Here is a 22,809-nt window from a genome sequence, read left to right as displayed (position 1 = left end):
AAACAAGTACAGTTTCCAGCCTATTGGTTTGATAAGAGAACCGATAACCAAACTGGTATGCACCGTCCTGAAGTGGTTCAAATTAACAAAAGAAAAAAAAAATCAAATTAACAAAGAACCACGATGTCATTTTTTTTTGTAAAATTAATAAAGAAAAATTAACAACGAAAAAATAATAATAACAAAGAAAAAAATAACAACAAAAAATAAATAAATAACAAAGGAAAAAGTAACAACGAAAAATAAAAAATAAAAAAACAAGTACAGTTTCCAACCTACCGGTTTGATAAAGAGAACTGGTTACCAAACTGGTAAGGACTGTGCTGAATTGGTTGGATCTGGGGGGGCATGTGGCCAGATTCTAATCTAAAACTGTTAGTACGATTTTCGATCCGAATCGATTCCAATCCAAATGATTTTTCACACACTTATTTCTTTCACGTGCAGGAATGCATCATATTCTCATAGATTTATATATTTACAAACATATTATATTATATGGCACGGTACGTCGATATGTCCGAGTGGTTAAGGAGACAGACTTGAAATCTGTTGGGCTACGCCCGCGCATGTTCGAACCCTGCTGTCGACGCCCAGTCCCTTCGAATTTTTCTATTATGAACGTCAAACAAGTAAGGGAATACATAGTCCCCTTTAACTTAAAAAGTTCGCAAAATAAGAATTGAATACAAAGTCCAAAAATTTTAGTGAGTTGTGAAGATTTTCGTTTCTAAAAATAAGAACACAAAAAATTTAGTGGGTTGAAGATTTTCATTAGAAATTTCAAGAAAATTTAGTGGGTTGAAATTTTTATTGCTAAAAATCTTGGTAATAGTTGTTTAGTTGAAGGGGATTCCATGTGATTAGATTAGATAGTGTAATGATTAGATTAGATGGTGTAATAAATTGCAGAGAGTTCTTAAAAAACGTTGTTCTTTATTATGGATCTTATAGCTACTTTTTCGGTCTCCTGTTCTTTTATCATGGAGAGAAATGCTTTAGCTAAAGGTTGAACTCTTTTACATTCTCTAATTTCTTATTTTATCATGGAGCGAATACTGTAGCTGTTGTTTTAGCTAAAGGTGGAACTCTTTTATCATCTCTAATTATTTCTAATGATGTAATGTTCTTTTTGTAGTTATCAATGAAAATAGAAATATTTGTCAAAAAAAATAATTCAAAAAATTTAAATGTATTTGAGGGACACCTCTTTTCTTCTTTTGTTCTTTTTTTTAGTATTAATAGGATGAGACTATTTGTTTCAAATATAAGGAGGTCACACTCATTCTTGATCGTCAAAATCGACTAAAAGTGTGCCATTGATTATGCGCAATGCTCATTAAATATATGATTGCGACTTTCTTGTATCAATAATAAATAGTCTTTTAATATATACTCCCCAATCACAGTCTCATAAAGTAGATCTTAAAATTTCAAACGAAAAAAATTTCTGAAAGTTCTAGATGGAATAAACGAAAATATTTCCTCTCCAGTGACCTAAAACCCAGGGAGTTGAATTGGGAATCATCTATTGAACAAGAATCCTCCCAAGACTAGGTCGGTTCTCAGGAAGTTTCAGAACTAGCCACATCCAAGGCTAAAGTCTCTCTTTTTGCTTTTTTATTAATTATTCAAAATTTCTTCAATCATAAGAATCCTACAGGTGGTTCCTAAAAATGAGTCTCACACATTTTTCTTCTTTATTTCCATATCAGTCATCTGGACAATCCAAATCAAGATCAATGGCTAGATGATCCAACCACCCGAACCTTGTTTTGAAACATTGGTCTCCCCTCCCCCAACCCCCACCCCCACCAACCGTGTTTTGAAACATTGGTTCTCCCCTCCCCCAACCCCCACCCCCAGTTCCAGCCCCAGCCCCAAAAAACCTATATATATATATAGAAAAGAAAAACATTAAAAATGCCTATAGACGAGATTTTACAGTGTTTCGCCACCACCACGGACTTGCTATGTCCACGATGGTTTATTGAACAGACCCGCAACGGCGCGTCATCTGTTGCGGTTCCGCATGATTTTTTACCGTCACGGACTTAATATGTCTGTGATGGTACTGCCACGGACATGATGAAGATCTGACGGTTGAGATTTCAGCTATGTTATTATTCATTATAGCTGCTCAGTTATTAAGGCCATTTGTTTGATCCAAAATTTGAAATATACATTATTTTCATTCTAATGAACAATTACAAAAAAGAAAATTTTGAAAATGAAACCTATAAAGTATTTTTTTAGCCCAATTAACATAGGCCGTCCATTTTGATAAGATGCTTAGATCTAGGCCCTAAAAGGATTTTTTCTTTTCCAAATTTTTTAGATGGCTTTATTATCATTAGATGATCTGTGTTACGAAATAAAAAAATGATTTTGAGTTTGTAAAAGCTAAGATCTTAAAATTTACCAATTTGATGGTTTGGATTCGTTGTTAGAGGAGACTTATTTTGAAGATATAGATATCTAAGGTATATATAAATAGGGGAATGATTTTATGAAATGGTTGTATACTAGTATAATGCAACCATCTTCAAAAAACATGTTAAAGACATTTGTTTCACACGAATTTTTAAATGTATACTCTTTTCACTATGAGAACAATCACAAAAAGTAAAATTTTGAAAAAATGCTCTAGAAAGTTTCATTCTAGCCCTAATATAAGCCGTCCATTTTACTAAGATGGTTAGATATAGGCTTCAAAAGGATTTTATTCCCAAAATTTTTATATAGCATTATCATCATTAGATTAACAATTCTAAAAAAGAAAAAAGTGATTTTGAATTTGTTAAGGCCTAGAACTTGAAATTCACCAAATGGAGGGTCGAAATTCATTGTTGGGTGAGTACTAATTTTGACCATATCTAGGATGCAAATTGAAAAAAAAAAATTCGTATGATTGATTATGAAGATGAAGAGAATGCATGTGCAAAATTTGGGACCATACAAATGCCAAAAATATGGTTTTCTAAAGGTGTGGTTGCATTCATTACATTAAATCATTTCTCATATATATGAGCAATGATTTCATGAAACGGTTGTATAGTAATATAATGCAACAATCTTCAAAAACCATGTTATAACCATTTGTTTGATCCAAATTTTGAAGTATACACTCTTTTCATTCTAATGAACAATCACAACAAAGAAAATTTTGAAAAAACAACCTATAAAGTACTTATTTGGTCCAATAAACATAGACCGTTCATTTTGGTGAGATGCTTAGATCTAGACCTTAGAAGGATTTCTTTCATTTCGAAGTTTTTTTTATGGCTTTATTATTATTAGATGAACAATATGAAAAAAAAAAAATATTTTTTAATTTATAAAGGCTAAGATCTTGGAATTCACCAAATGAATGGTCTAGATTCGTTTTTGGATGGGACTCATATTGACCATATCTAAAGTTCAAATTGCATTTTTTTTTTTTGGATTGATTATTGAGATGAAGAGAGTGTGTGTGCAAAATTTTGGATTATACAAATACCACAAACATGGTTTTCTAGAAGTGTTGTTGCATCATACTAAGATATAACCATTGCATGATATCACTGCTATATCTATAGGAAAAGGTTTCTATGAGCCAATGGGCTCAAGAGAAAAAGTGAGCCCAATGGCTCTGATTGAATCTGGACCGATCTAACGATTATGGATGCCCGATAGTATTTGAATTTTAAATTTTTTTCTACAAATTCAAATCTCTTGAAATTTTATACATGTGTTGATAAAAAATAGGTGAATATTCAAAAAATATTAAAAAAATATTTTAAATGAAAAAAATGACCAATATACCCCCATAAATTTTCAAGGGTATTTTGATCATTTTTAATTTTACGGTTTATTTTTTTATATTTTTATTAAGTGCGATTTGATGAGAAGAATATTCACCTAAAATTTCAAGTGATTTTGGATTTATAGAAAAAAAAATTTAAAATTCAAATACTCTCGATCATCAAATCGGTTTCAATTCAATCTGGACCATTGGGCTTATACTATTATGTGAGCTAGTAAGCTCACCCCAGCATCTTCCTATATATATATATATATATATATATATATCACCATTCTTTAGTAGAAGATCCCTCCAAAAGGCATCTTAGCAATTACGATTTAGGGCACCCATTGTCCAATCCCTTATATCCTAACTAAAACTACATTGGAAAAACTTATCTAAATAAACTTAACTGCAATAATTAACAGTTTATCCTTCTACAACTATTCTTGGTCATTTGTATTTTAATGGGTGTTTTGAAATTAAATAAACTTTAATATGGCAAAAGTAAATAATTGATATCTTTGAGCATTTTGATAAATTTCCAAATTATATTTCAAGAATAAAAGGGAAAGGGCAAAGAAAGGTGAGATCAATCCATAAAATAACAAACAGTGCACGTTACTCAGCCACAGCCATGCGCCCCAAGCCTCATACCACCTTAGATCCTGAACCTCAATTTTATTAGCCTATCATCCCTTATCTATCATGAATATCAGATGTGCTGAGTTGATTTTTATTAAGGGAATGCATGCATTCTAAGATCCACAGGATCACATTATCACTTGCTTATCATGAATATCAGATGTGCTAGGTTGATTTTTATTAAGGGAATGCATGCATACCAAGATCCACAGGGTTGGTAAGTAGATATTTTTCAGGGAAATGCATGCATATTATGATCCACATGCCAGGTAAAACTAGTGATAGAAAAATCGCCTGTCCAACTCGGACTCACACCAGTCTGACCTGATCAGAAGTAGCAGGCAATTCTGGGCCGAAAACCCAAATTGCCAATCTCCCAGTATTTTATGTTAACTTTCTTCATCAAACCCACCCGTCTGATTTGACTGGGTGTCTCGAACTCAGGACTGGCAAGTCTGAGCCCAGATCTGGAATATTTTGAACACTGTGACAGTACGATATAAAGTGATGTCATGGTCCAATCAACCAAAGGAAAGGACATTACAGAATGGGGATTGCCTCTCGATGATCCACGGAACAAGCTCAAAAACTCCCAATCACAAAACCAAAGGAGCCCTCATTATGAAACTTTCTTAGTATCTATCAACGAATGGCATGGGGATGTCAAATCAAATATGATCAGACAAATAGAAATCAAGACCATAATAAATAGATTGTAAGAATAAGAATGGAGTTGAATGGCATAAAATCTGCTAAATTCACTGAATATTCATGGAAGGGATACAACAGAGTTTACATGGAGATTGCCACATAAAAATGCGCATTTTTAGATATTGAATTCTGGCCAGTCTTGGAGGTGAAACAGAACCATGCCAGGCAAAAAAATTCCAGAACCTGGGTTCTCTCCTTTTTTGGTTTTCCGGTCTAAATTGTAGAGAGAGAAATAAGGTAAAAAATGGGCACTCCTTCCCTGTAGCATGTGAAAATGGGAGATAAAACAGGCGGTCCTCAGAGAAAACGGGATATAAAATGCACTCTTGGATGAAGTTCAAGAAAATGATTATAAATGGCGAGCTGCCTTGCTGTAGCGAGAGAAAATGGGACTCAAAGCAGACACTCCATGCATAGTGATGTGACCCGTTACAAAAATGGCCACAACTGAATGTGCTCCTACTTGAAATCAGGCCTGTAGGGACAGATTCAAGCACACCACCTCAAGGAAAACCAAATGGGAGAGAAGCCAAAAGGAAAAGACAGAGAGGAGGGACCCTAAAATAATGGTTGGTCAGTGAACATACAAGTGAGGGGGTGAGAAAAAGTCAGTTGGAATGCGTGCTAAGCTGGGATCGACCAATGTGAGAGAGTCTCGATGACGGAATGAGAGGGGCTTCTTCATCTACATTGACATTGACTCCCGAGCCATTATTCCCAGGGCCATTGCCACCATTATTGTTGTTTGGGTACAGATCCGATGACTTTTTATCCAGCTTCCATTCCTGATGGTTAAAAAAAAGAAGGGTTGCGTATTTAGGACCCAGTATATGGTGAAATTCAACTACACGAAAAAATAATAACAAGGGCTACTGAAAAAAATAGGAAGCCAGCACCATTTTGAAACATGTTACCGAAACAGCACTGGCTTTCAGAAAATCATCAATTTCCTAAACTGAAACATCCCTCTCTCTCTCTCTCTCTCTCTCTCTCTCTCTCTCTCTCATGCTTACACACACACCCCATTCTCTTGGAAGGGGAACATTTTTACTCTTTACGTATGCATCTCTATGGCTCCTCTATCACTCCTGTGTGTGTGGCTCCTAATTTGTGTAAATACAAATAAATCTTCATTATATGCAGATTCCCGATCCATATGTGTTATTTCATCTTGTATCCACTATTCAAACCTTCAAACTATGGCTCCAACTAACATCACTATGACTTGCAAGCAACCAGATCAGGGCGGTCTGAAGTCCCTAGTCGGGTCAACTTAACCCAAAAACTCATTGAGTGTCTGAGTCATGAATCAGTGAAACCTTGGGTCTAGTACAAAGAAATTAATTAATCATCATAGCCTTTTCCCAACTATCATGAGTCCTAGAGTAATTCATTAATATGCTACAAAAAATATAGACCACCATAATAATAACATGGATAGAGATCAAAGGAAAATTAACAAAAGCATCACCAGCTTCAGGTCTTCGAGGAAATCTAGGTATGGATGTGCAGTTAAAATATGTTTCATCTAAGACGCAATTTGATTGAGGTAAACCATAAGCTTTTCAATGAAAATAGCATTCTATAGTTCAATAGACTATGGAAAGTTTCAGTCCATTGGGATCATCACATCAAATGAAACGGATGCTGATGGAGAGAGTGGGACACCAGAACAGGATATGGCCCCAATGGAGGTGCTCAAACTATCCATTTCTCAAGTGGTGATGACCCAATGGACGTCCATTGGACTGTAGTGTACTTTTCATCAATAAAAGAGCTGCATTTCCCACTAGTTTGTATCAACAGCTAGTATATGCCGTGTAATGTAGTAGTTGAAATTTCAAAGAGTGCAATCGTAATATTCAGACTCAAAGTTTCACAGAAGGGAAATGCTACCAAACCTATCAAATGCACAAAGGAGAAACTGTTGCATGACCAGAAACTGATGCTCCGAGTAATAACCTCAATAACATGGCTCAGCAAAAATAATTAAATAAGTAAACGTTATGCGAACAAAATAGCTGTAAGATTGAATCAGACCTTGCTTGTTCGTTCTGGGATAGTTTCAGTTGGAAGTTGATTTGAAGCACGAACATCCTTAACTTTCAAGTAGTTGTACATGACAACCCCACATAGAGCTGCCAAAAGCACAGTACCTCAAGATGAGAACATGGGAAACTCCGTGGCGAAAATTGACGTGTATAATACTCTTATGAAAAGGAAAATCAACAAGTAATAATACTTTTCTTCTACGGAAGAGTATTGTATACTCTATCGAACTACAGAATCCACAGTCCATTGGGGTGACGACCACTTAAAGAAATGATGGAACAGGGATGAAGAGAGACTACGACCCAACAATGGGCCATGTCATGTTCTGATGGGTTCCATTCTCTCCCCATCACAGTCCGTTATTTCAAAAGTTCCAGAACCCAATTGCCTGCAGTAATTTGCAGTTCAAGGGGCAATACATAGAAATAGTACACTTTCCTATAACATAATAACATGCAGAATTTCCAAAGGTAACTAAGCAAACAGAGAGGGAGAATACTACCAATTGCGTAGCCGATGATATTTAGTCCAGTAATAGCTGATTCTGGAAATATAATAGTTGAAAGGGCTATCAAAATCCAATCCTTTAAAACACCAGCAACCCGGATGGTGACAGCTCCAGTTCTTCCAATTACTAAAAATATTGAGAAATTCAATGCTAGAGCACAAAGAGCATTTGAGAAGAAAATCCAAAAATTGAACTGTATCTGTGAAACTTCCATTGCTGGCATCTCCAACAAATACCAAGGTACAAATAGAAACAGGAAGCTGCGAAGAAAAGACAAATAATGTGAGTCCCAATAAATAATGATAGAACCACTAAAACATCGTAGAGAAGTCTATTTGCAGGTATAATTGAAGATGAAGGAGAAACAAGCTTCCAAAATTATGATCCCAATCATCGACTGAGTAGCCGAGGAGCCATGATTCCAGAAATAAGAAGCTCAAGTTATTATTGTGTGAATGTGGAAATAATTAAGTGAAATGTCGACCCAATCCAAAATATAAGAACTATAACTGACACGTATTCTAGAATTAATGTGGAAATAAATAAGTGAATGTGGATCCACCCAAATGATTAGAACTAACGCTGATGTCCATCCTAGACTCCACAAAATTTCAGTATCAAATGTTTCATACATGATGCATACAGATTTTCCAGTTTCATGATCACGCGAACGAGAATAAGCGAATGTGAAAATAAATAAGTGAATGTGGATCCATCCAAATGATTAGAATTAAGGCTGATGTCCATCCTAGACTTCACAAAATTTCAGCATCAAATGTTTCATACATGGTGCATACAGATTTTCCAGTTTCATGATCATCCGAGCCTTATCCCAACTATTTGGGGTCAGCTTATAAGTAATTTAATGATAATGTTATTTTAAGCAAGAAACTGAACAGCAAGGCTAAAATTGAAACCCTTCTTTTACATTATCACTAGGGATGGCCACATCTCCAACCACAATCCAGGTGAAATCTGTCATATAGGTAAATATACTCACTCTACAGTACCAAAGTGAGCTCGGCACACCAACCAGAATCTACCTAACAAAGAAGCTGCTCGAACCATCAACCTAGAAAGCCGTGTAGTGCCTAGGATGCACTGATGGAGAGACCCAAAGAGAGGAGGTTTCATAAACTGCAGCTAATTAAAGGGGAATCCAATCTAATACCCACCAACAAGCCAACAAAGACGAAACCAAGAATCGGCAAAGCTATAATACATTTCTTCTTCTTTTTCTTTTAAATGGTCTCTCAGAACCCACGAAAAAGATTAGTCCAAGCAACCCAAATTTCAGATGCCATGCTCCAAAACTCTTGGCCTTTCATCCCAAAGCTTACCCCTGGGATCCTATATACTTACTAAGAACATGTATGGAGGCTTGTCTATTACAAGATCCATATATTTAACGAAATGGAGGTCCAAAGTTCAAATTTAGACATTGTAGAACATTAAAAACAGGAGCCTCAATGTGTTGAATGCATAAAACAGTCGGTTGAGCGCTTGAAGCCAATGAAAGAGTTGTACAATATCATGTTGTTCAAACTATTATATAATATTCAACTTCTATAATTGCAGTGAAACAATTTTCGTGGGAAGAAAACAAAACACTAAGACCTTAACATTTGTATCCTTCTTAAAATTGAAGACATCGGGAAGCTCAAAACACAAAATTGGAAGAAAAGTGAAAATCAAATCATGTTGTTAATAAAAGGGACATCCCATTTACATTTTGACACATAACTATTCTAAAAAATGGCCACGAAAACTGTTATGCCATCAGGGATCACACATGGTGCATACAAATCTCCACTACGGTGCTGCCAGGTAAACACAAGCATGAAAACATATATAAACATGATCGAGGATAATTAGAAAATTCAAAATTCAATGGTCGTAGAAACATTCATTCATTCAGCCATCACTTAGCATGATCTTTTTACCCACAATTTTTCCAAAGAAAAAAATTATAAATACAAAAACTTTCTTGCAGAAACAAATAAAAAGTAAACTAAAAAATTTGGACAGAGAGAATAATAATCCCAGATTCTCATGCCCAACCCAACTTACATCTATCATCCTATAAACAAGTAAGTTTGCATCCATAGGAAGCAGGAATATTTGCAACTGTATCAAATCAAACCATGTATCTATCTCCCCAAAAATCCCTTCTCCTCTCCATGGGACAATTAGAACAAATTACCATTCTAAACAAACTTCGCAGAAAACTTCCTTGTATGGAATACTAAGCTCTCAAAAATTAAATGAAGCACCATCATAGATAAGGAATCATTTTCTGAGCAGCCAGCTTTCATGAGGTTCAATCGCAGTTGAACTCAGAGTCTTATATAGACTTCCCCGGATACATTATCCTTTGCAGGGGAATTCCAACCATCGAACATAGTTGTACAAGTGGCTTTTAGTAACCACAGAAATAGAATACATGGAACTTATGCAGTATAGAGAAATTCTCCATAATCATGTTTACTTTCAATGCCACACAGTCACATTAATTTATAAAGGCACCATTCACTTTCTCCAAGGTTTCTTAATTCAGCTGTTTGATTCTCCTTTCAATATATGAGGTCTTAAAAGAAATACATGAAATCTCGACTTGAGTATAAAAACAAATTGAATACCTGCAAGGTGCTATATAATATAAACTAGTAATAGGATTCAGTGTCAAGCCTTTCTTTTGGAGGAGGACTTGAGTTAAGACCAGCCTAAGAGCTTCCGCAAATATACCAGTAACCTGATAAAGTGTCCCAACTACATTAAAATGGATCTCCCCGTATGAAGAAATGACAACTCCTACACTGACCAGCACCATGTTCAAGAACACGTCACACCTTAGTGTGTCAGTGCCGCAAACAACAGCCATCAGAAAGGTTGCAACTGGCACTGCAACAAAAGTAATATTGACAAAGATAAGAACAAGACCTATTTGCATAATCTTGTAGAGAAGTCCATGTATAATTGAAACAACAAAAGACATATGATAAAATGGATTCACTTACTAAGGGCTTTAAGCATTTGAATAAAAGCCACGGAAATATGCAAATACGCAGTATTACCAAACCTATATAATCAACAAATCATAAGTTCAGCAAATGACAATAAACAAAAGGAACAACAAGTTTAGTTACATTTGACAAGTAACCTACCAAAGGCTCGCCGCAAAGAAAGCACTGATGGGGAGGACATATGTTGTATATCTGCAAAGCAAACAATAGTATCAGGAGAAAAGAGTTTTATTAGCTGAAAATGCAGAAGGATTGTGTGATGCATCCAATGGCCTTACATTACAAATGTCATCTTGACGGGTGCTACAACCTGCAAGATTGAAAATTATTAAAAATCATAGACAAGTACACAAATGAAAACTTCCAAATCCCAAAGAACAACACTCAGAAGTATTTCTTTCATTCTCATAAAAAAAGACAGTCATAAGTATTTCCTTTTGCAAGTACCTATGTCATTAATAAAAGATGAAAAAAGATACGACCAAAGAATAATTAAAGGTAAACAAAGAGGGAGAATCAAACTACTCCGTCAGGCACTCAGTCCCATATTGCATACTCCAACATTGGCATGATTGTCAACCCCAACAGATATCTTCCTACCTTGTTTTGGAAGTTAAAAATCTCCCTTCATATGAGTATGTCAGAAGACACCATCAAAAAGACAATCAGAGATAACTAACTTCATCCAAGCCGCTAACCAGACATGAGGAGCATTGGCAGAACCCTTAGGCCAAGGACCAATGTTCTGGAAATCTGCCTAAACATTACATGGAATCTAAGGCAAGTATATCTAGATCCACTAAAAACCAACTAAGGTTCATAAGCAACTATAGAGTCAACATTCAAGTAGGACATTAAAAAACTGAAATCCCCAATGTTGCATGCTATAACACTTACTAAAGACTCCTTAATCACTGTCTCGTACAGAGGAGGACACCTCCAGATCATAACAGCCAATGCGACCACCCAACTCATGGGTTTTTGTAAAATTTATAATATTATGAATATATATAGTCACATATTTCAAAAAAAAACACGACCAGAAGTCATCCCCGCTATTGCATATCATGGATGAGTCCCTAATGGTTCAGTCCTCCATTCATATTAAGTTGTCCTCTACACCATCTTGGACAAACATAGGGCTCCAAAATGGATATCAAAGTATACAGCCCCCACCAACTAAAACCATGCAGACATCCACACTTCTTTATTAGAGGCCACAACCCACAATTCCACAAAGCATTTCCAAGTCAAAACACGCCTCACTACCTGTTTCTTTAGAACTGATGAAATGATATACCTTGAGGAAACAAATCACCTTGCCAAATTCCTAGGATGCTAAGAACACCATATCCTGAGTTCGCAATCAATCCCATCCTTTTCCAGATCCTTCCTCCAAAAGTCAGCACTAAGTCACAAACAGCCCCATAAAGCACAATTGAAGACTTCATCAGATATCATCATGTTGACTACTAAAAGGGAACCACTTAAAATTTATCCAATTCCAGAACCTACCTTAATCAAGCTAAATAATCTCAATTAGATTAATTCACAACATCCTAACAAGATACAACAAGCATTTCCTTGAGATCTCCGTCTTGAAAGGTCATCGCAGGTAGGCAGCAAGAAACAATCCCACCAAAAAAGTCCAAAACGAATCGAGATAAATTTCTGATCATCTGTATTTTCCAAAACAAATGGTTCACAAACACATCATATAGTTGCTTGTATTTGCAATTATTCTGAATGTATAGTATTTGTTTGTAAATTTATCACACATAAATGTGCAAGTATCTATGTATACCTATGCACTATCTATGAATGAACTTCCATACATGCATTTGTGCATGTAAATCATGTCCATATACATACCAATAAGTAAAGCACGGCAATCTATAAAATGTGGGTGTGGATGCGTGTACTGGAACATACACCCACTCCATTCTCAATCACATGCATGCACGCACAAGTGCCATCCATGTACACCATGCATGCATGTTCTCTCTCTCTCTCTCTCAGGGAGACACGCACAAACATGAGTGCCTATGCACGCATGCAGAAATGAAAACACTAAAACAAGAATTTGTGTATATGCACATGCATGCACAACCATGGGCATATCCACAAAGCATGCCTACTTACAAACGTATCCGCATACTTATAAGTGTGGATACATATGCATGGGTACATGCACACATAAAAGCTTGTGAGAAGCTCTCCAAGTAAGCTTCCAGAGAATTAAAGTTCAACTCCCCAAAACCCAAAGGGGAACGAAAGCAATTGCCTAAGCAGTGATTTGTTCAAAAAAGAACGACAAGGTGGGCTACCCTTTTCCAAAGTAAGCCAGTTCTGAAACCACAGCTAGAGGTGGACAAATAATAGTACTTCCATAAGTAAGAGATATAAAAGCAAGCACATTATTGTAAGCACAATATTTTGGAAGCTAATTATGTCGCTATCCTACAAACTATTTAAACAACTGGACTAAGTGGGTTTCGCCAAAAGGACTCCAATGATCTATAAGGATTTCTTTTATCAGTTCCCATGACGCATGAGGGTCTAATAAACCCTAAATGTTGAACTACAATAATTTTACAATTGTTCATGTACTGATTTTGTATAAGTATGATCTAGTCTAACCACACTGTACATCAGAAATTGATAGGTTCAATTACTCAGGCATTTTCACCTTGTTCTGTTGCAAAAACCATGTCAACCTAGAGTTTCTTCTGTCCACATCTTATCCAACTACTGCAAATAGTTAAGGACTGCATACGTGAAAAATGGATGACAGACCCAAACATTGTTTCCACAAGAAATGTGAGTGTGAATTAACTATCCACAAGATGACTTCCATTCGACTAGAATCAAAACATCTCAATTAATAAAAAAATATTAATCAAAAAAGCATACGTAAAACACATATAGAAATTTATAAGTGATTTAATTTATTCATTGAAAATTATCTTGAGCTTCCCATATGCTCTGGAAAGTGGAATAAGCAAAACGTTTAAGGAGGATAGTTCAATAAAAGAGCCAAATTGCTCCCTTGGAGGGGCAGACACTTTGACTAAGGCCATTTTAAGATATTGTGGTGTATTAAATGCCCCTCGCCTAGATTCCAGAAGGGATGGTCAAGAGAGGGAGGCTTCAAAGGGAACTCCCATGGAGCAAAGGATATATAAAGCTCAACTTTGACAGCAGTTCCCAAGTAAATTCAAGATCACCCAGGGTGGTAGTTAATTAAAAATAGCCTCAACGAACTCCTGAAACCTCTGCAGGGCCTATGGATATTTGGGCTTCATCAGAAGTAGAACAGAAATCTAGTACTAGGTCTGTTTTTTTTCCTGAGAACCCAAATGGCAGGAGATTCAGTTATATATTGGCACTTGACGAACTACCCTTAAATAATAGCCAATTTCATGGATGAATAATTCAAGAGAGGAGGGGAAGGGGGGTTTCTTTCTTTTTCTCCCATGCTTAGCAAAGCCAAGGGTGAGAGGAAAGCCCTTGCCTGGGAAGGAGTAGGGAATGATTCTCTCAATGTTGGGATCCTACTCATCTTCACTACTTTTTTGCTCGTTATTCCTTTTCCCTATGGCTCCTACTACTTAGACCTTCCGCTTTATTTTTGCTCCTTTTGCTGTTTTTAAATGTTATGTCCAGTTATCCGCTCCATCGTATCAGTTGTCTATAAAACACAATGTTTCTCAAATAAATAAAACTGCCAGCCTCAGAATGGCATCACATACAACCAAATCTCAAGAAATAAATATGTGCATATTTTGTCATTTGAGAAACCCACAATCCATATGCTCTAACTATACATAAATCTGAAGCTTCAAATTCTTTCGTATATCACTAACTAAATATAAGTGTCATCCTTGAACATTAAAATGACTTCTTTTCTTTAAGGACTACATATGACTGCCTCATAAGAGGAAGAAACCAAAAAGAAGTAATAACACTATTGAACAAACAGCCAGATGCACAAAGAGTACCTTGAAAACATGAATAAGAACGAATGCGACTACACCAGAAAAACCCATGTGAATCATGGTCAGCGTTATAGGAAACGGAAACTTGAAATATTTTGGAGATAGCACCCACTGCAAGAAAAGAATAAAGCATTCCTTAACAAAACGAATTAACTATTTAAGCATCATTCGTAGGAGACATATAGCAATGTACATAGTCAATTGAATCTAATATCATCACAATTTAAGAAAAGAAGCCATAGGGAATTAAATAAGTAAGAACTATTGTTTCACTATTTCTTAAACTATAAACATGATAAACAAATGTATTGAACCAAAAGTCTACAACAATACTTATGTTTCTTTGAAGTTAATTTTTACGAACAAATCTAAATTCTCAACATCCTAAATAGAAACAGCTATAAAGCATAAAGAAATGTAGAAAATAACAATAATATGTTGAAAAAAAGAGAAAAAGATACCACAATTATCAAATGGGGCAAACAATAAGAACACCTCAATCAATGCAAAATTCTAAAGTTTCTAAGACAATAATTCTACAAACTTCAAAACTAAATTAGGTATTACATCAAAGAAAGAGAAACAACACAATTGGAAAATCCCTATTTCTAAACAAAAGTAAATAGTAATCCACAGTAGGGTTGTTGGTTGCAATCGAAGTTATTACTTTAACCAGGCCCTAACCTCCTAATAGAATCATACAAAAAGATATTGAGACCCATTCATGTGAATATTTTTTTTGAGAAACTTTACTATAATTCCATTACTGAATAATAGGTTACAAAAAATGAGGTGACCGCGAAAGGGCACCTATACAAAACCCCGTAGGGTCCAAAAATGCATGACCCCATTCACGTGAATATTAGAAGGACTAAAAGTAAAACAGAAAGTTAAGTGGACCACGAGGAATTCATCTTTGCCACAATGAAAGCGACGAATCATCCAAAGCTCGCGACAAAACATTTGTGAAGGAGAAGACAAAGCCAGAAATATTGTATCACAGGTCAGAGCACAATATATATTGCCACGAGAAAGAGGACTCCATCCGAAAAGAAAGGTACTGGAACAAACCTCCAAGGCATCAAACTATATATTATTGACAGTAAACTGGTAGTGGCAGGACATCTGAGCATCAAACTATACAACAGACAGTTCCAGTAAGAAAATGAATCCCCTTATCAGTTGGCCACCATTTAGATAAAGTTTTATTACATCTAGATAAGAGTCAAAAGGAGCAAATGTGGAAAGAAGTCAGCAAATAGCCAAGAAACTTTAGGGAGAAACCAGGTAAGGTTCTAGTCTTGGAGTGATGTTCCAGAAGGCAATGCATAATTTTATTGTAAGAACTATTTGTTACCACTTGTATTCAATTAAAAATGAAGTCATGTTTCTTCCCACAGCACATCCAGCAATGCATAATTTTATTGTAAGAACTATTTGTTACCACTTGTATTCAATTAAAAATGAAGTCATGTTTCCTCCCCCAGCACATCCAGTGCTAAATAACCCACTATGGAATCATATCGCATGTGTGCAACCACAATGGTGTTCCATGTATTTGAGTGATAGACCCAGTGAAGGTAACACAGCATAAAAGACATCAAAGCCTTTTCCCAACTAATTGGGGTCGGCATTGCCGGTCCATGCCTCAAAGCCTTATATCAATAGGCTAAGCACCAAGCTCCTAACCATCATGAGACACTTGAGTATTCATGCAGTTCCAATATCTGGGGATCCTGAACAGCTCGAACGCATCAACTGGGTCAATCTATCCCAGCAGTATATGACCTCTGTAAGCAAAGCATCTGGCATCCTCTACCATGGAATAACTCCATTCCCTAATAGCAATTACCTCTATACGAGCAACCTCCAACTCCTTCTAGCTCGCCACAAATCATGTGAAAATGTCGATCTAGAACCTTTCCAACTAAATCCATCATTCTATAAAGGGAAAAGTTTATATAGAGCCTAGGCTCTAAACAATCAAATTAGAGCCTACCTCAAAACTTTTACTAGAAGAGGTTGTTTTGATGCCCAAATATCATCAAATTGATCACCTCGATATCAAGATGCATGGACATGAGAAAAAAATGGATTTCAAGTTTTGGAAATAGTGCATTTGTAATGCATTTTTTGACCGTCAATTTTAAAGATTTTCAAATTTTCATAAATCTGCTTGATCTACACTATTTTTTAAGCTTTAAATTTTATAACTAAAGATGAAAATATAATTTAAGGCTATCACAAAACTTTCCAATATTGAAACTATATTTCTTGACACTATTTGAAGGTGGGCTCTAATTTGATTGCTTAGAGCCTCAGCTCTAAACAAACCGCACCCTTCTATAAATATCTTCTCAAAAGAATGCCATATATTTTCCCTCTACCTCAGCTATCCCGAAGAGAGAGAGAGAGAGAGAGAGAGAGAGAGGTTTTCTCACTTGTACAGAAATTCCCGACTACACCCTTGAATCAAATGCTTTTCTGTTTCATGTGTTGCCAGCACACTCTGCCTTCCACCCCACAAGACAGCCAACACTCCTCAACTATGTCTCCATGAATAGGAGGAGACACATAATCTTGAAACATACCTGGTTCCTCAACATGACAGGCATGGGAGAAAAACCAGGATATCATCTGGAAAGCCGCAAGGAATAGACCTGAATATGCATCTACAAATCTCATATCTCAATTTTGAAAAACCAGGATATCATCTGGGAAGCTGCAAGGAATAGACCTGCATATGCATCTAAGAATCTCAGATCTCAATTTAAGACCAAAATGAATGATATGCTTACCTAACTCCCTTCAATCGCTGTCAGAACATGTGAGCTGCTTCCCGACATCAGGAAACCTATCATTGAGCACAGGTGCAAGTCTAAGACCCTACAACCTTTTTCAAGAAACAGCGACCCAAGATGCTTTGTAAGATATTAGAAGGCACAAAATCACCATACACACCCACTGAGATAAAACTACCAGCTCGTATAATTCCACTAAGGCACTAACTAAAACTCCAAGGTCATATGTTTCCACAAAAAAATATGGAATATCCAACCCATACTCATTGTAACAATATGAACAAAAGATATTTGATATGAACAATAAGAAAGGCGATAAAAAGGTCATTGAAAATTATCATCCCTTCGATTATCCTCTTATGACAGAAAATCCAAGCTTCCAAATGTTCCCCTACAAGGTGAATCTGTGTACCGCCCCCAATCCAGAACCATTAACATACCAAACAAGTTGAGCCCTCACTCACATTGTCCTTTGCATCAATTATGCCCACCGATAGTTTTACAACAGAACCAAAAATCCACTAATATGTGTTCCATTCAGCAGACACTCCTCGTTTCAACATGAACAAGAAGAAAGATGATTGAAAAATCATACTCATTTGCCGGCCCCCAAGGTATATTCTTGTACAATACAAAAACCCATATTCTAAATGCCCTACAATGGTCAAATGTTGGGAGTACATAAAATATTAAATCCATATTCCAAAAACAACCAAAAGATCAATTCCTCATTCACAACTCACAAGTTCATCTCTCTACAACAAGAAACAAGAAACAATACAAAATCAACCTACTTCCCAAAACAATGAAGAGCCCATCAAGCTCCATTGGTAAAGTTATCCATAATTATTGATTGCTGTATTTGTTCCGCTCAAAAAAATAAACAAAGAATCTCCTTGATTGCATTAATTAAATATGTGATTAAAGATATTAAAAGTGATGTATGAGAGTTCTAATTTGCCAATACATACTTCCTGACTCAAGTGTGTGCAAATATAACTATCAATTATCAGCCTATCAATTGACACAAAACATATTCAATAATTTCCAATCAAAAAAAACTAAACATGCAAGTGCAATATAAATATAGTGAATTGTTTAGAAAACATCAATTTGAAGTTCCCAATATTCAGATCAACAGTACTGGCCATTTGGTGCACTCGGATTAGTATGACTATCACGATAAAGCCATTGACTTTCTTATGCAATCTCAGGGGTCTATCTCATTCCTCATTTTTACATAAGTTTATAGAGATGTAATGAAATACCAATTTGAGCAAACAGAAAGACAGTACCTTGTTAAATAAAATAACACCTGATGACAGAAGGATGTATATTAGCAGGTACAAATATGTTAGTAGCAGGGGTTTGTTGATCAACATGGCTGCACCTTTACTTGACAGGAGATAGAAAGGGGTCTCCAAATATCAATTCCGAACTACACAGATGTGAGCATCTAAAATATCGGGACTTGCTACGTTGGATGACAAGTGCGCTAATAAATAGAGCATGTTGTTTCAGCAGTCTTCTTTCAACGATAGACGAAACAAGCTCAATGCAAGCCCATATTACATGGAGTTTCTCCTTGATGAGTAAAAGGCAGACTGTTCAAGCTTATAAACCTGGACAAAATGAACAAAAGTAAGTACAACATCCAAGTGGGAAATAACTAAAATCAGAACATGTAATTGATCAAACTACAAACACAGTTCATCTGAAATATGGGAGAGCATTTCATTCCACAGTCGACAGGCAAGTGGAGTTAGAAGACCATATAACAACAAATAATAATAATAACAACAACAATAATAATAATAATACGAACAACAATTTAAAGCAACAGAAGTGTGCATGCATTTTATTCCACAAAAAAATGATTGTCACCTAAATACATATCATCATCAAATGATAAACACTCGAGCTCTCTTATTTCTTAAGCAAATACACACCTTCATAAGCCACCTTCATTTACTGACCTCGCAATCTAATTTTTTAAGTTGATTTGATCAAAGGAAGCCAACTTTAAAGTTGCTTGTACTGTCCATTACCCGCAAAAGTATATGACTATCTTCTCCAACAAAAAAAGAAAGAAAGAAAGAAAGAAAGAGAGAAGCTGAAATATATAACTCATTATTTTCTTTATTGTCTAATATTACACTAGGACAAATTAGTTTATCAGTTCCAGTGGTAGAAATAATTGTAAATACTAAGAGGAAACAAATACCTCGCTACGTTCAGTACCATGCAATACTGAATGATGTATAAGGATAGGCAACAAAAATAATTTCCTAACAAAAAAGAGAAACGGAAAAGATCAACAATAAGCCTTCATCATCAGGATGGTACCAACTAACACTCTCCTTTTATATCATCAATGAAATAGTTTATTTCAGTGTTTCAAAGCCCAAAACATTGGGGTAGATCGTTCACCTTACATATCCGTGTTGGATTGCTGGATCGGCCATCGGATCGGTCTGGTTCGGTTGATTCCCAACCGGATCAGGAAATGTCGGGTTTCAAAACACTAGTTTATTTCTAAAATAAGTGCACAAAGAACCATAAAAGTAAAATACATTGGCAAAGAGATATCAAGACCACATCTCAAGGGTCCTACTCTGAAAATGTCTCAACAAAAGGTGACTCTCAAATAGCCCATGATTAAAAAAGGATTTCACCTCCTTGTGAGCCTAACAATGCGCACAACGTTCACATCCTTAAGTGTCACGAATGTCGTATACCCCCACCCCCCAAATCTCTGTGTGTGTATGTGTTAGATAATTATCTGTTTTTCATTTAATAAAGGAAGTTTTATATGACAGCTATAAAGTATAGTGAGATGGGACAAATCACACCCAACTATTGTATGTCAAGAAGCAAGCAAAAATTGTAGCCCCCTGTTTCCTGTACAAAATTGGACCACTTGAGAGTCTTGATATCTCCCCAGCGTTCATAGCCAACCTCCACAATATATGAGACTTTTCAAGAGAATGTAGAATTGCCAACACTCTCATTAGATGGAGAATGTAGAATTCTGAACAATGCAACCAGACGACCAAACCCCTTCCAATGCTTTCTGAAATCCCTAGAAGTTATGAAGAAAGAAATGATGAATAGAGATAAATGACCTTTGAAGGATCTACAACAAAGATAATTGACCTTCCAATGACGGTGAAGTCAAGGGGCCCATCCTAATCTCTTAAAAACAACGGAATACTTCAGAAGGAAACCACCTAACTATATCACCACCATATGAATGGGAAACCTTACCAGAATTATCAAATTATCATTGGTGCAATCAATTCCAACTTACACTAACCCAGAAAAGACATAGGGGATTATGGTCAAATCACCCTTGGAGTGGATGCTAAGGAACGTATATTTGATACTTGATATTCCAAGTAGTTTGGGACATACAATCGACACTTTGCAAGCCCTAATGATATGTTTTATTTTATTCTCTTCAAAGATGCCACCTCTATTATATCAGGATCACAATCTGTCGCAGCCATTAACCATCTATGTTGCTTCCCCACCACTATCTTTTACTGTAGAATATATTGGATAATAGGTCCAGGTGCTTTTATTAAACAATTGGATATTCTGATCCCGTATCATGCCCCAGCCCTTTTAAGAGTTAAGACCATTCTACTTTATCTATCTACAAAGGAATCTTCAGTATAAATGAGAAAGGCATGATCCATTTTGCCTCTCTTTGAATCTCTTGAAGGTTTATCATGTTTTGATCTTTTCTGGGTATCTGATTTCAGTATGTACTCTCGTATCATGCCCCATCCCTTTTAAGAGTTAAAGACCATTCTAATTTATCTAAGAGATCTTCAGTATAAATGAGAAAGGCATGACCCATTTCAGTATGGCAGAGACTTAAACAATGGTAACTAGCCTCAATCTTCATAATGTATGTCACATTCAAGACATCTCAATAGGGAACCCAATCAATAAAGCCAGGTAAAAATTAATGTTTACCTTCAAAAGCCATGTGTTGCAATCACTCAAGCTTATTGGATTGCTTAAACTTGGCATCTTAGCACACCTGCCTCAGCCACCTTTAAATTTGCTTACAGTTTGCTTCATGCCTTATATCCTCCAAAAATGCAGGAAACCTGCCATTCATTTAATATATTCAGCATCTGCACCATATTTAGCAGTCACGTCATTCTTTCCCTTCCCATTATGCCAGAACAACAAAACCAAATAATTAAGCTAGCCAGAAATTGTCTGGAAGGGGGGAATAAAAGAAAAAGATAGCCTACTCTTTTTGCTCTAAAGTCTACCACCACCATGTACACAGCCATTCAAGCATCTTCACTGTGATTTCCAGTAAACAAAAACCCCCGGTCCAACCAAATAAACAAATAAATCAAATCAAGCACCACATGCTCTACTTATGAATTGAAAACTACCTATACATGCCCACTCATTTAAGCCATTAGCCCTCCAATTTGAACCACATGGCCAAAGATAACCAAAAGATTGAAGTATAAAATAATTTACTTCTGGTGTACTCCTAAAACCACAAGCATTTGCCACATGTTCAATACATGCATCATAATTTATTGTCATAAAAGTTCCCAATAACCCAAGAAAACAAAAAGAAAATGAAATTATGTAGTAAATGCACTAAAACACACTTGCATTTGCTACTGATTTAAGCTGCCTTGGCATCATAATGTAAACCCAAAAAACATGAACTGTCTGCATTAGCTATAATTTTCAAACATCCGAAAAACACGTCATTGAATCATCCAGTTCCCGTACCAAAACCAAAACACATTTCAAAATAGACCCTGTTTTAAATCAGATCCAGTAAAATGACAGAGTAAAGAGAGACGACTTCTTTTTAGAAAGACAAAAAATTAACTAAAGAAATAACCAAATCTTTCTTCTTCTCAGATCCTCCACAAAACAACCACTGAATAACTGATACCAATGCATCAATCACCGCACAAGCAAGCACAACTATACTCAGCTACAGGAACTAAAAATACCAAATTTCCAAGCTTATGCAATGAATTCTACTAAAGACAAATAATGAAACCCAGAAACAAGTTCATAGTAGTGATGATCATGCCCTAATTTCCAATTCGCTAAAGATGCATGAATCAGGGTTTTGAGAAGTACCTGAAGAACGATTTCTTAATCTTGGAAGAAAATTAGGGTTTCAGAACGACCTTCTTCTGCTGATTACTCTGCAAAAACCGATTAGAAAGAGAGAGAGAGAACTAGAGAGAGAGAGAGAGAGCATTTAAAGGGAGCCTCGGTACCTTGC

General features: G+C 36.0%; 1 protein-coding gene and 1 non-coding gene across 21 annotated transcripts; one reads left to right on the top strand and one right to left on the bottom strand.

The window, feature by feature from the left end:
- The first annotated feature begins 510 nt into the window (after window positions 1–510).
- On the top strand, window positions 511–592 carry TRNAS-UGA (transfer RNA serine (anticodon UGA)). Its single transcript has one exon. It is a non-coding gene; the product is annotated as a tRNA-Ser (tRNA).
- Window positions 593–5,162: 4,570 nt separating this feature from the next.
- LOC18448388 (putative sugar phosphate/phosphate translocator At1g48230) lies at window positions 5,163–22,726 on the bottom strand. 20 transcript variants are annotated; one of them, XM_088850847.1, is made up of 14 exons: window positions 22,662–22,726; window positions 21,507–21,643; window positions 18,818–19,144; window positions 17,520–17,614; window positions 17,163–17,381; window positions 14,725–14,832; window positions 11,002–11,033; window positions 10,865–10,915; window positions 10,718–10,779; window positions 10,340–10,601; window positions 7,695–7,960; window positions 7,181–7,278; window positions 5,728–5,925; window positions 5,163–5,615 (listed from the first exon to the last, which is right to left on the bottom strand). In XM_088850847.1, exons 6-13 carry the CDS (start codon window positions 14,779–14,781, stop codon window positions 5,749–5,751), a joined length of 1,005 nt encoding a protein of 334 aa, XP_088706973.1. In that variant the 5' UTR covers window positions 14,782–14,832; window positions 17,163–17,381; window positions 17,520–17,614; window positions 18,818–19,144; window positions 21,507–21,643; window positions 22,662–22,726; the 3' UTR covers window positions 5,163–5,615; window positions 5,728–5,748. The 20 variants fall into 20 exon arrangements, with proteins under 20 accessions (XP_088706973.1, XP_088706975.1, XP_088706964.1 ...); XM_088850849.1 differs by having other exon boundaries at window positions 17,163–17,358; window positions 17,520–17,575; XM_088850838.1 differs by lacking the exons at window positions 17,163–17,381; window positions 17,520–17,614 and adding an exon at window positions 21,794–21,848.
- Between the last annotated feature and the right edge of the window lie 83 nt (window positions 22,727–22,809).

Source organism: Amborella trichopoda, chromosome 11 (genome assembly GCF_054954075.1).
Source record: "Amborella trichopoda isolate Santa Cruz 75 chromosome 11, AtrichopodaSantaCruz75HAP2 v2.0, whole genome shotgun sequence".
NCBI classification, from domain to species: domain Eukaryota; kingdom Viridiplantae; phylum Streptophyta; class Magnoliopsida; order Amborellales; family Amborellaceae; genus Amborella; species Amborella trichopoda.
The sequence above is the reverse complement of the archived record's forward strand: the minus strand, read 5'-3'. Positions and strand labels throughout refer to the sequence as shown.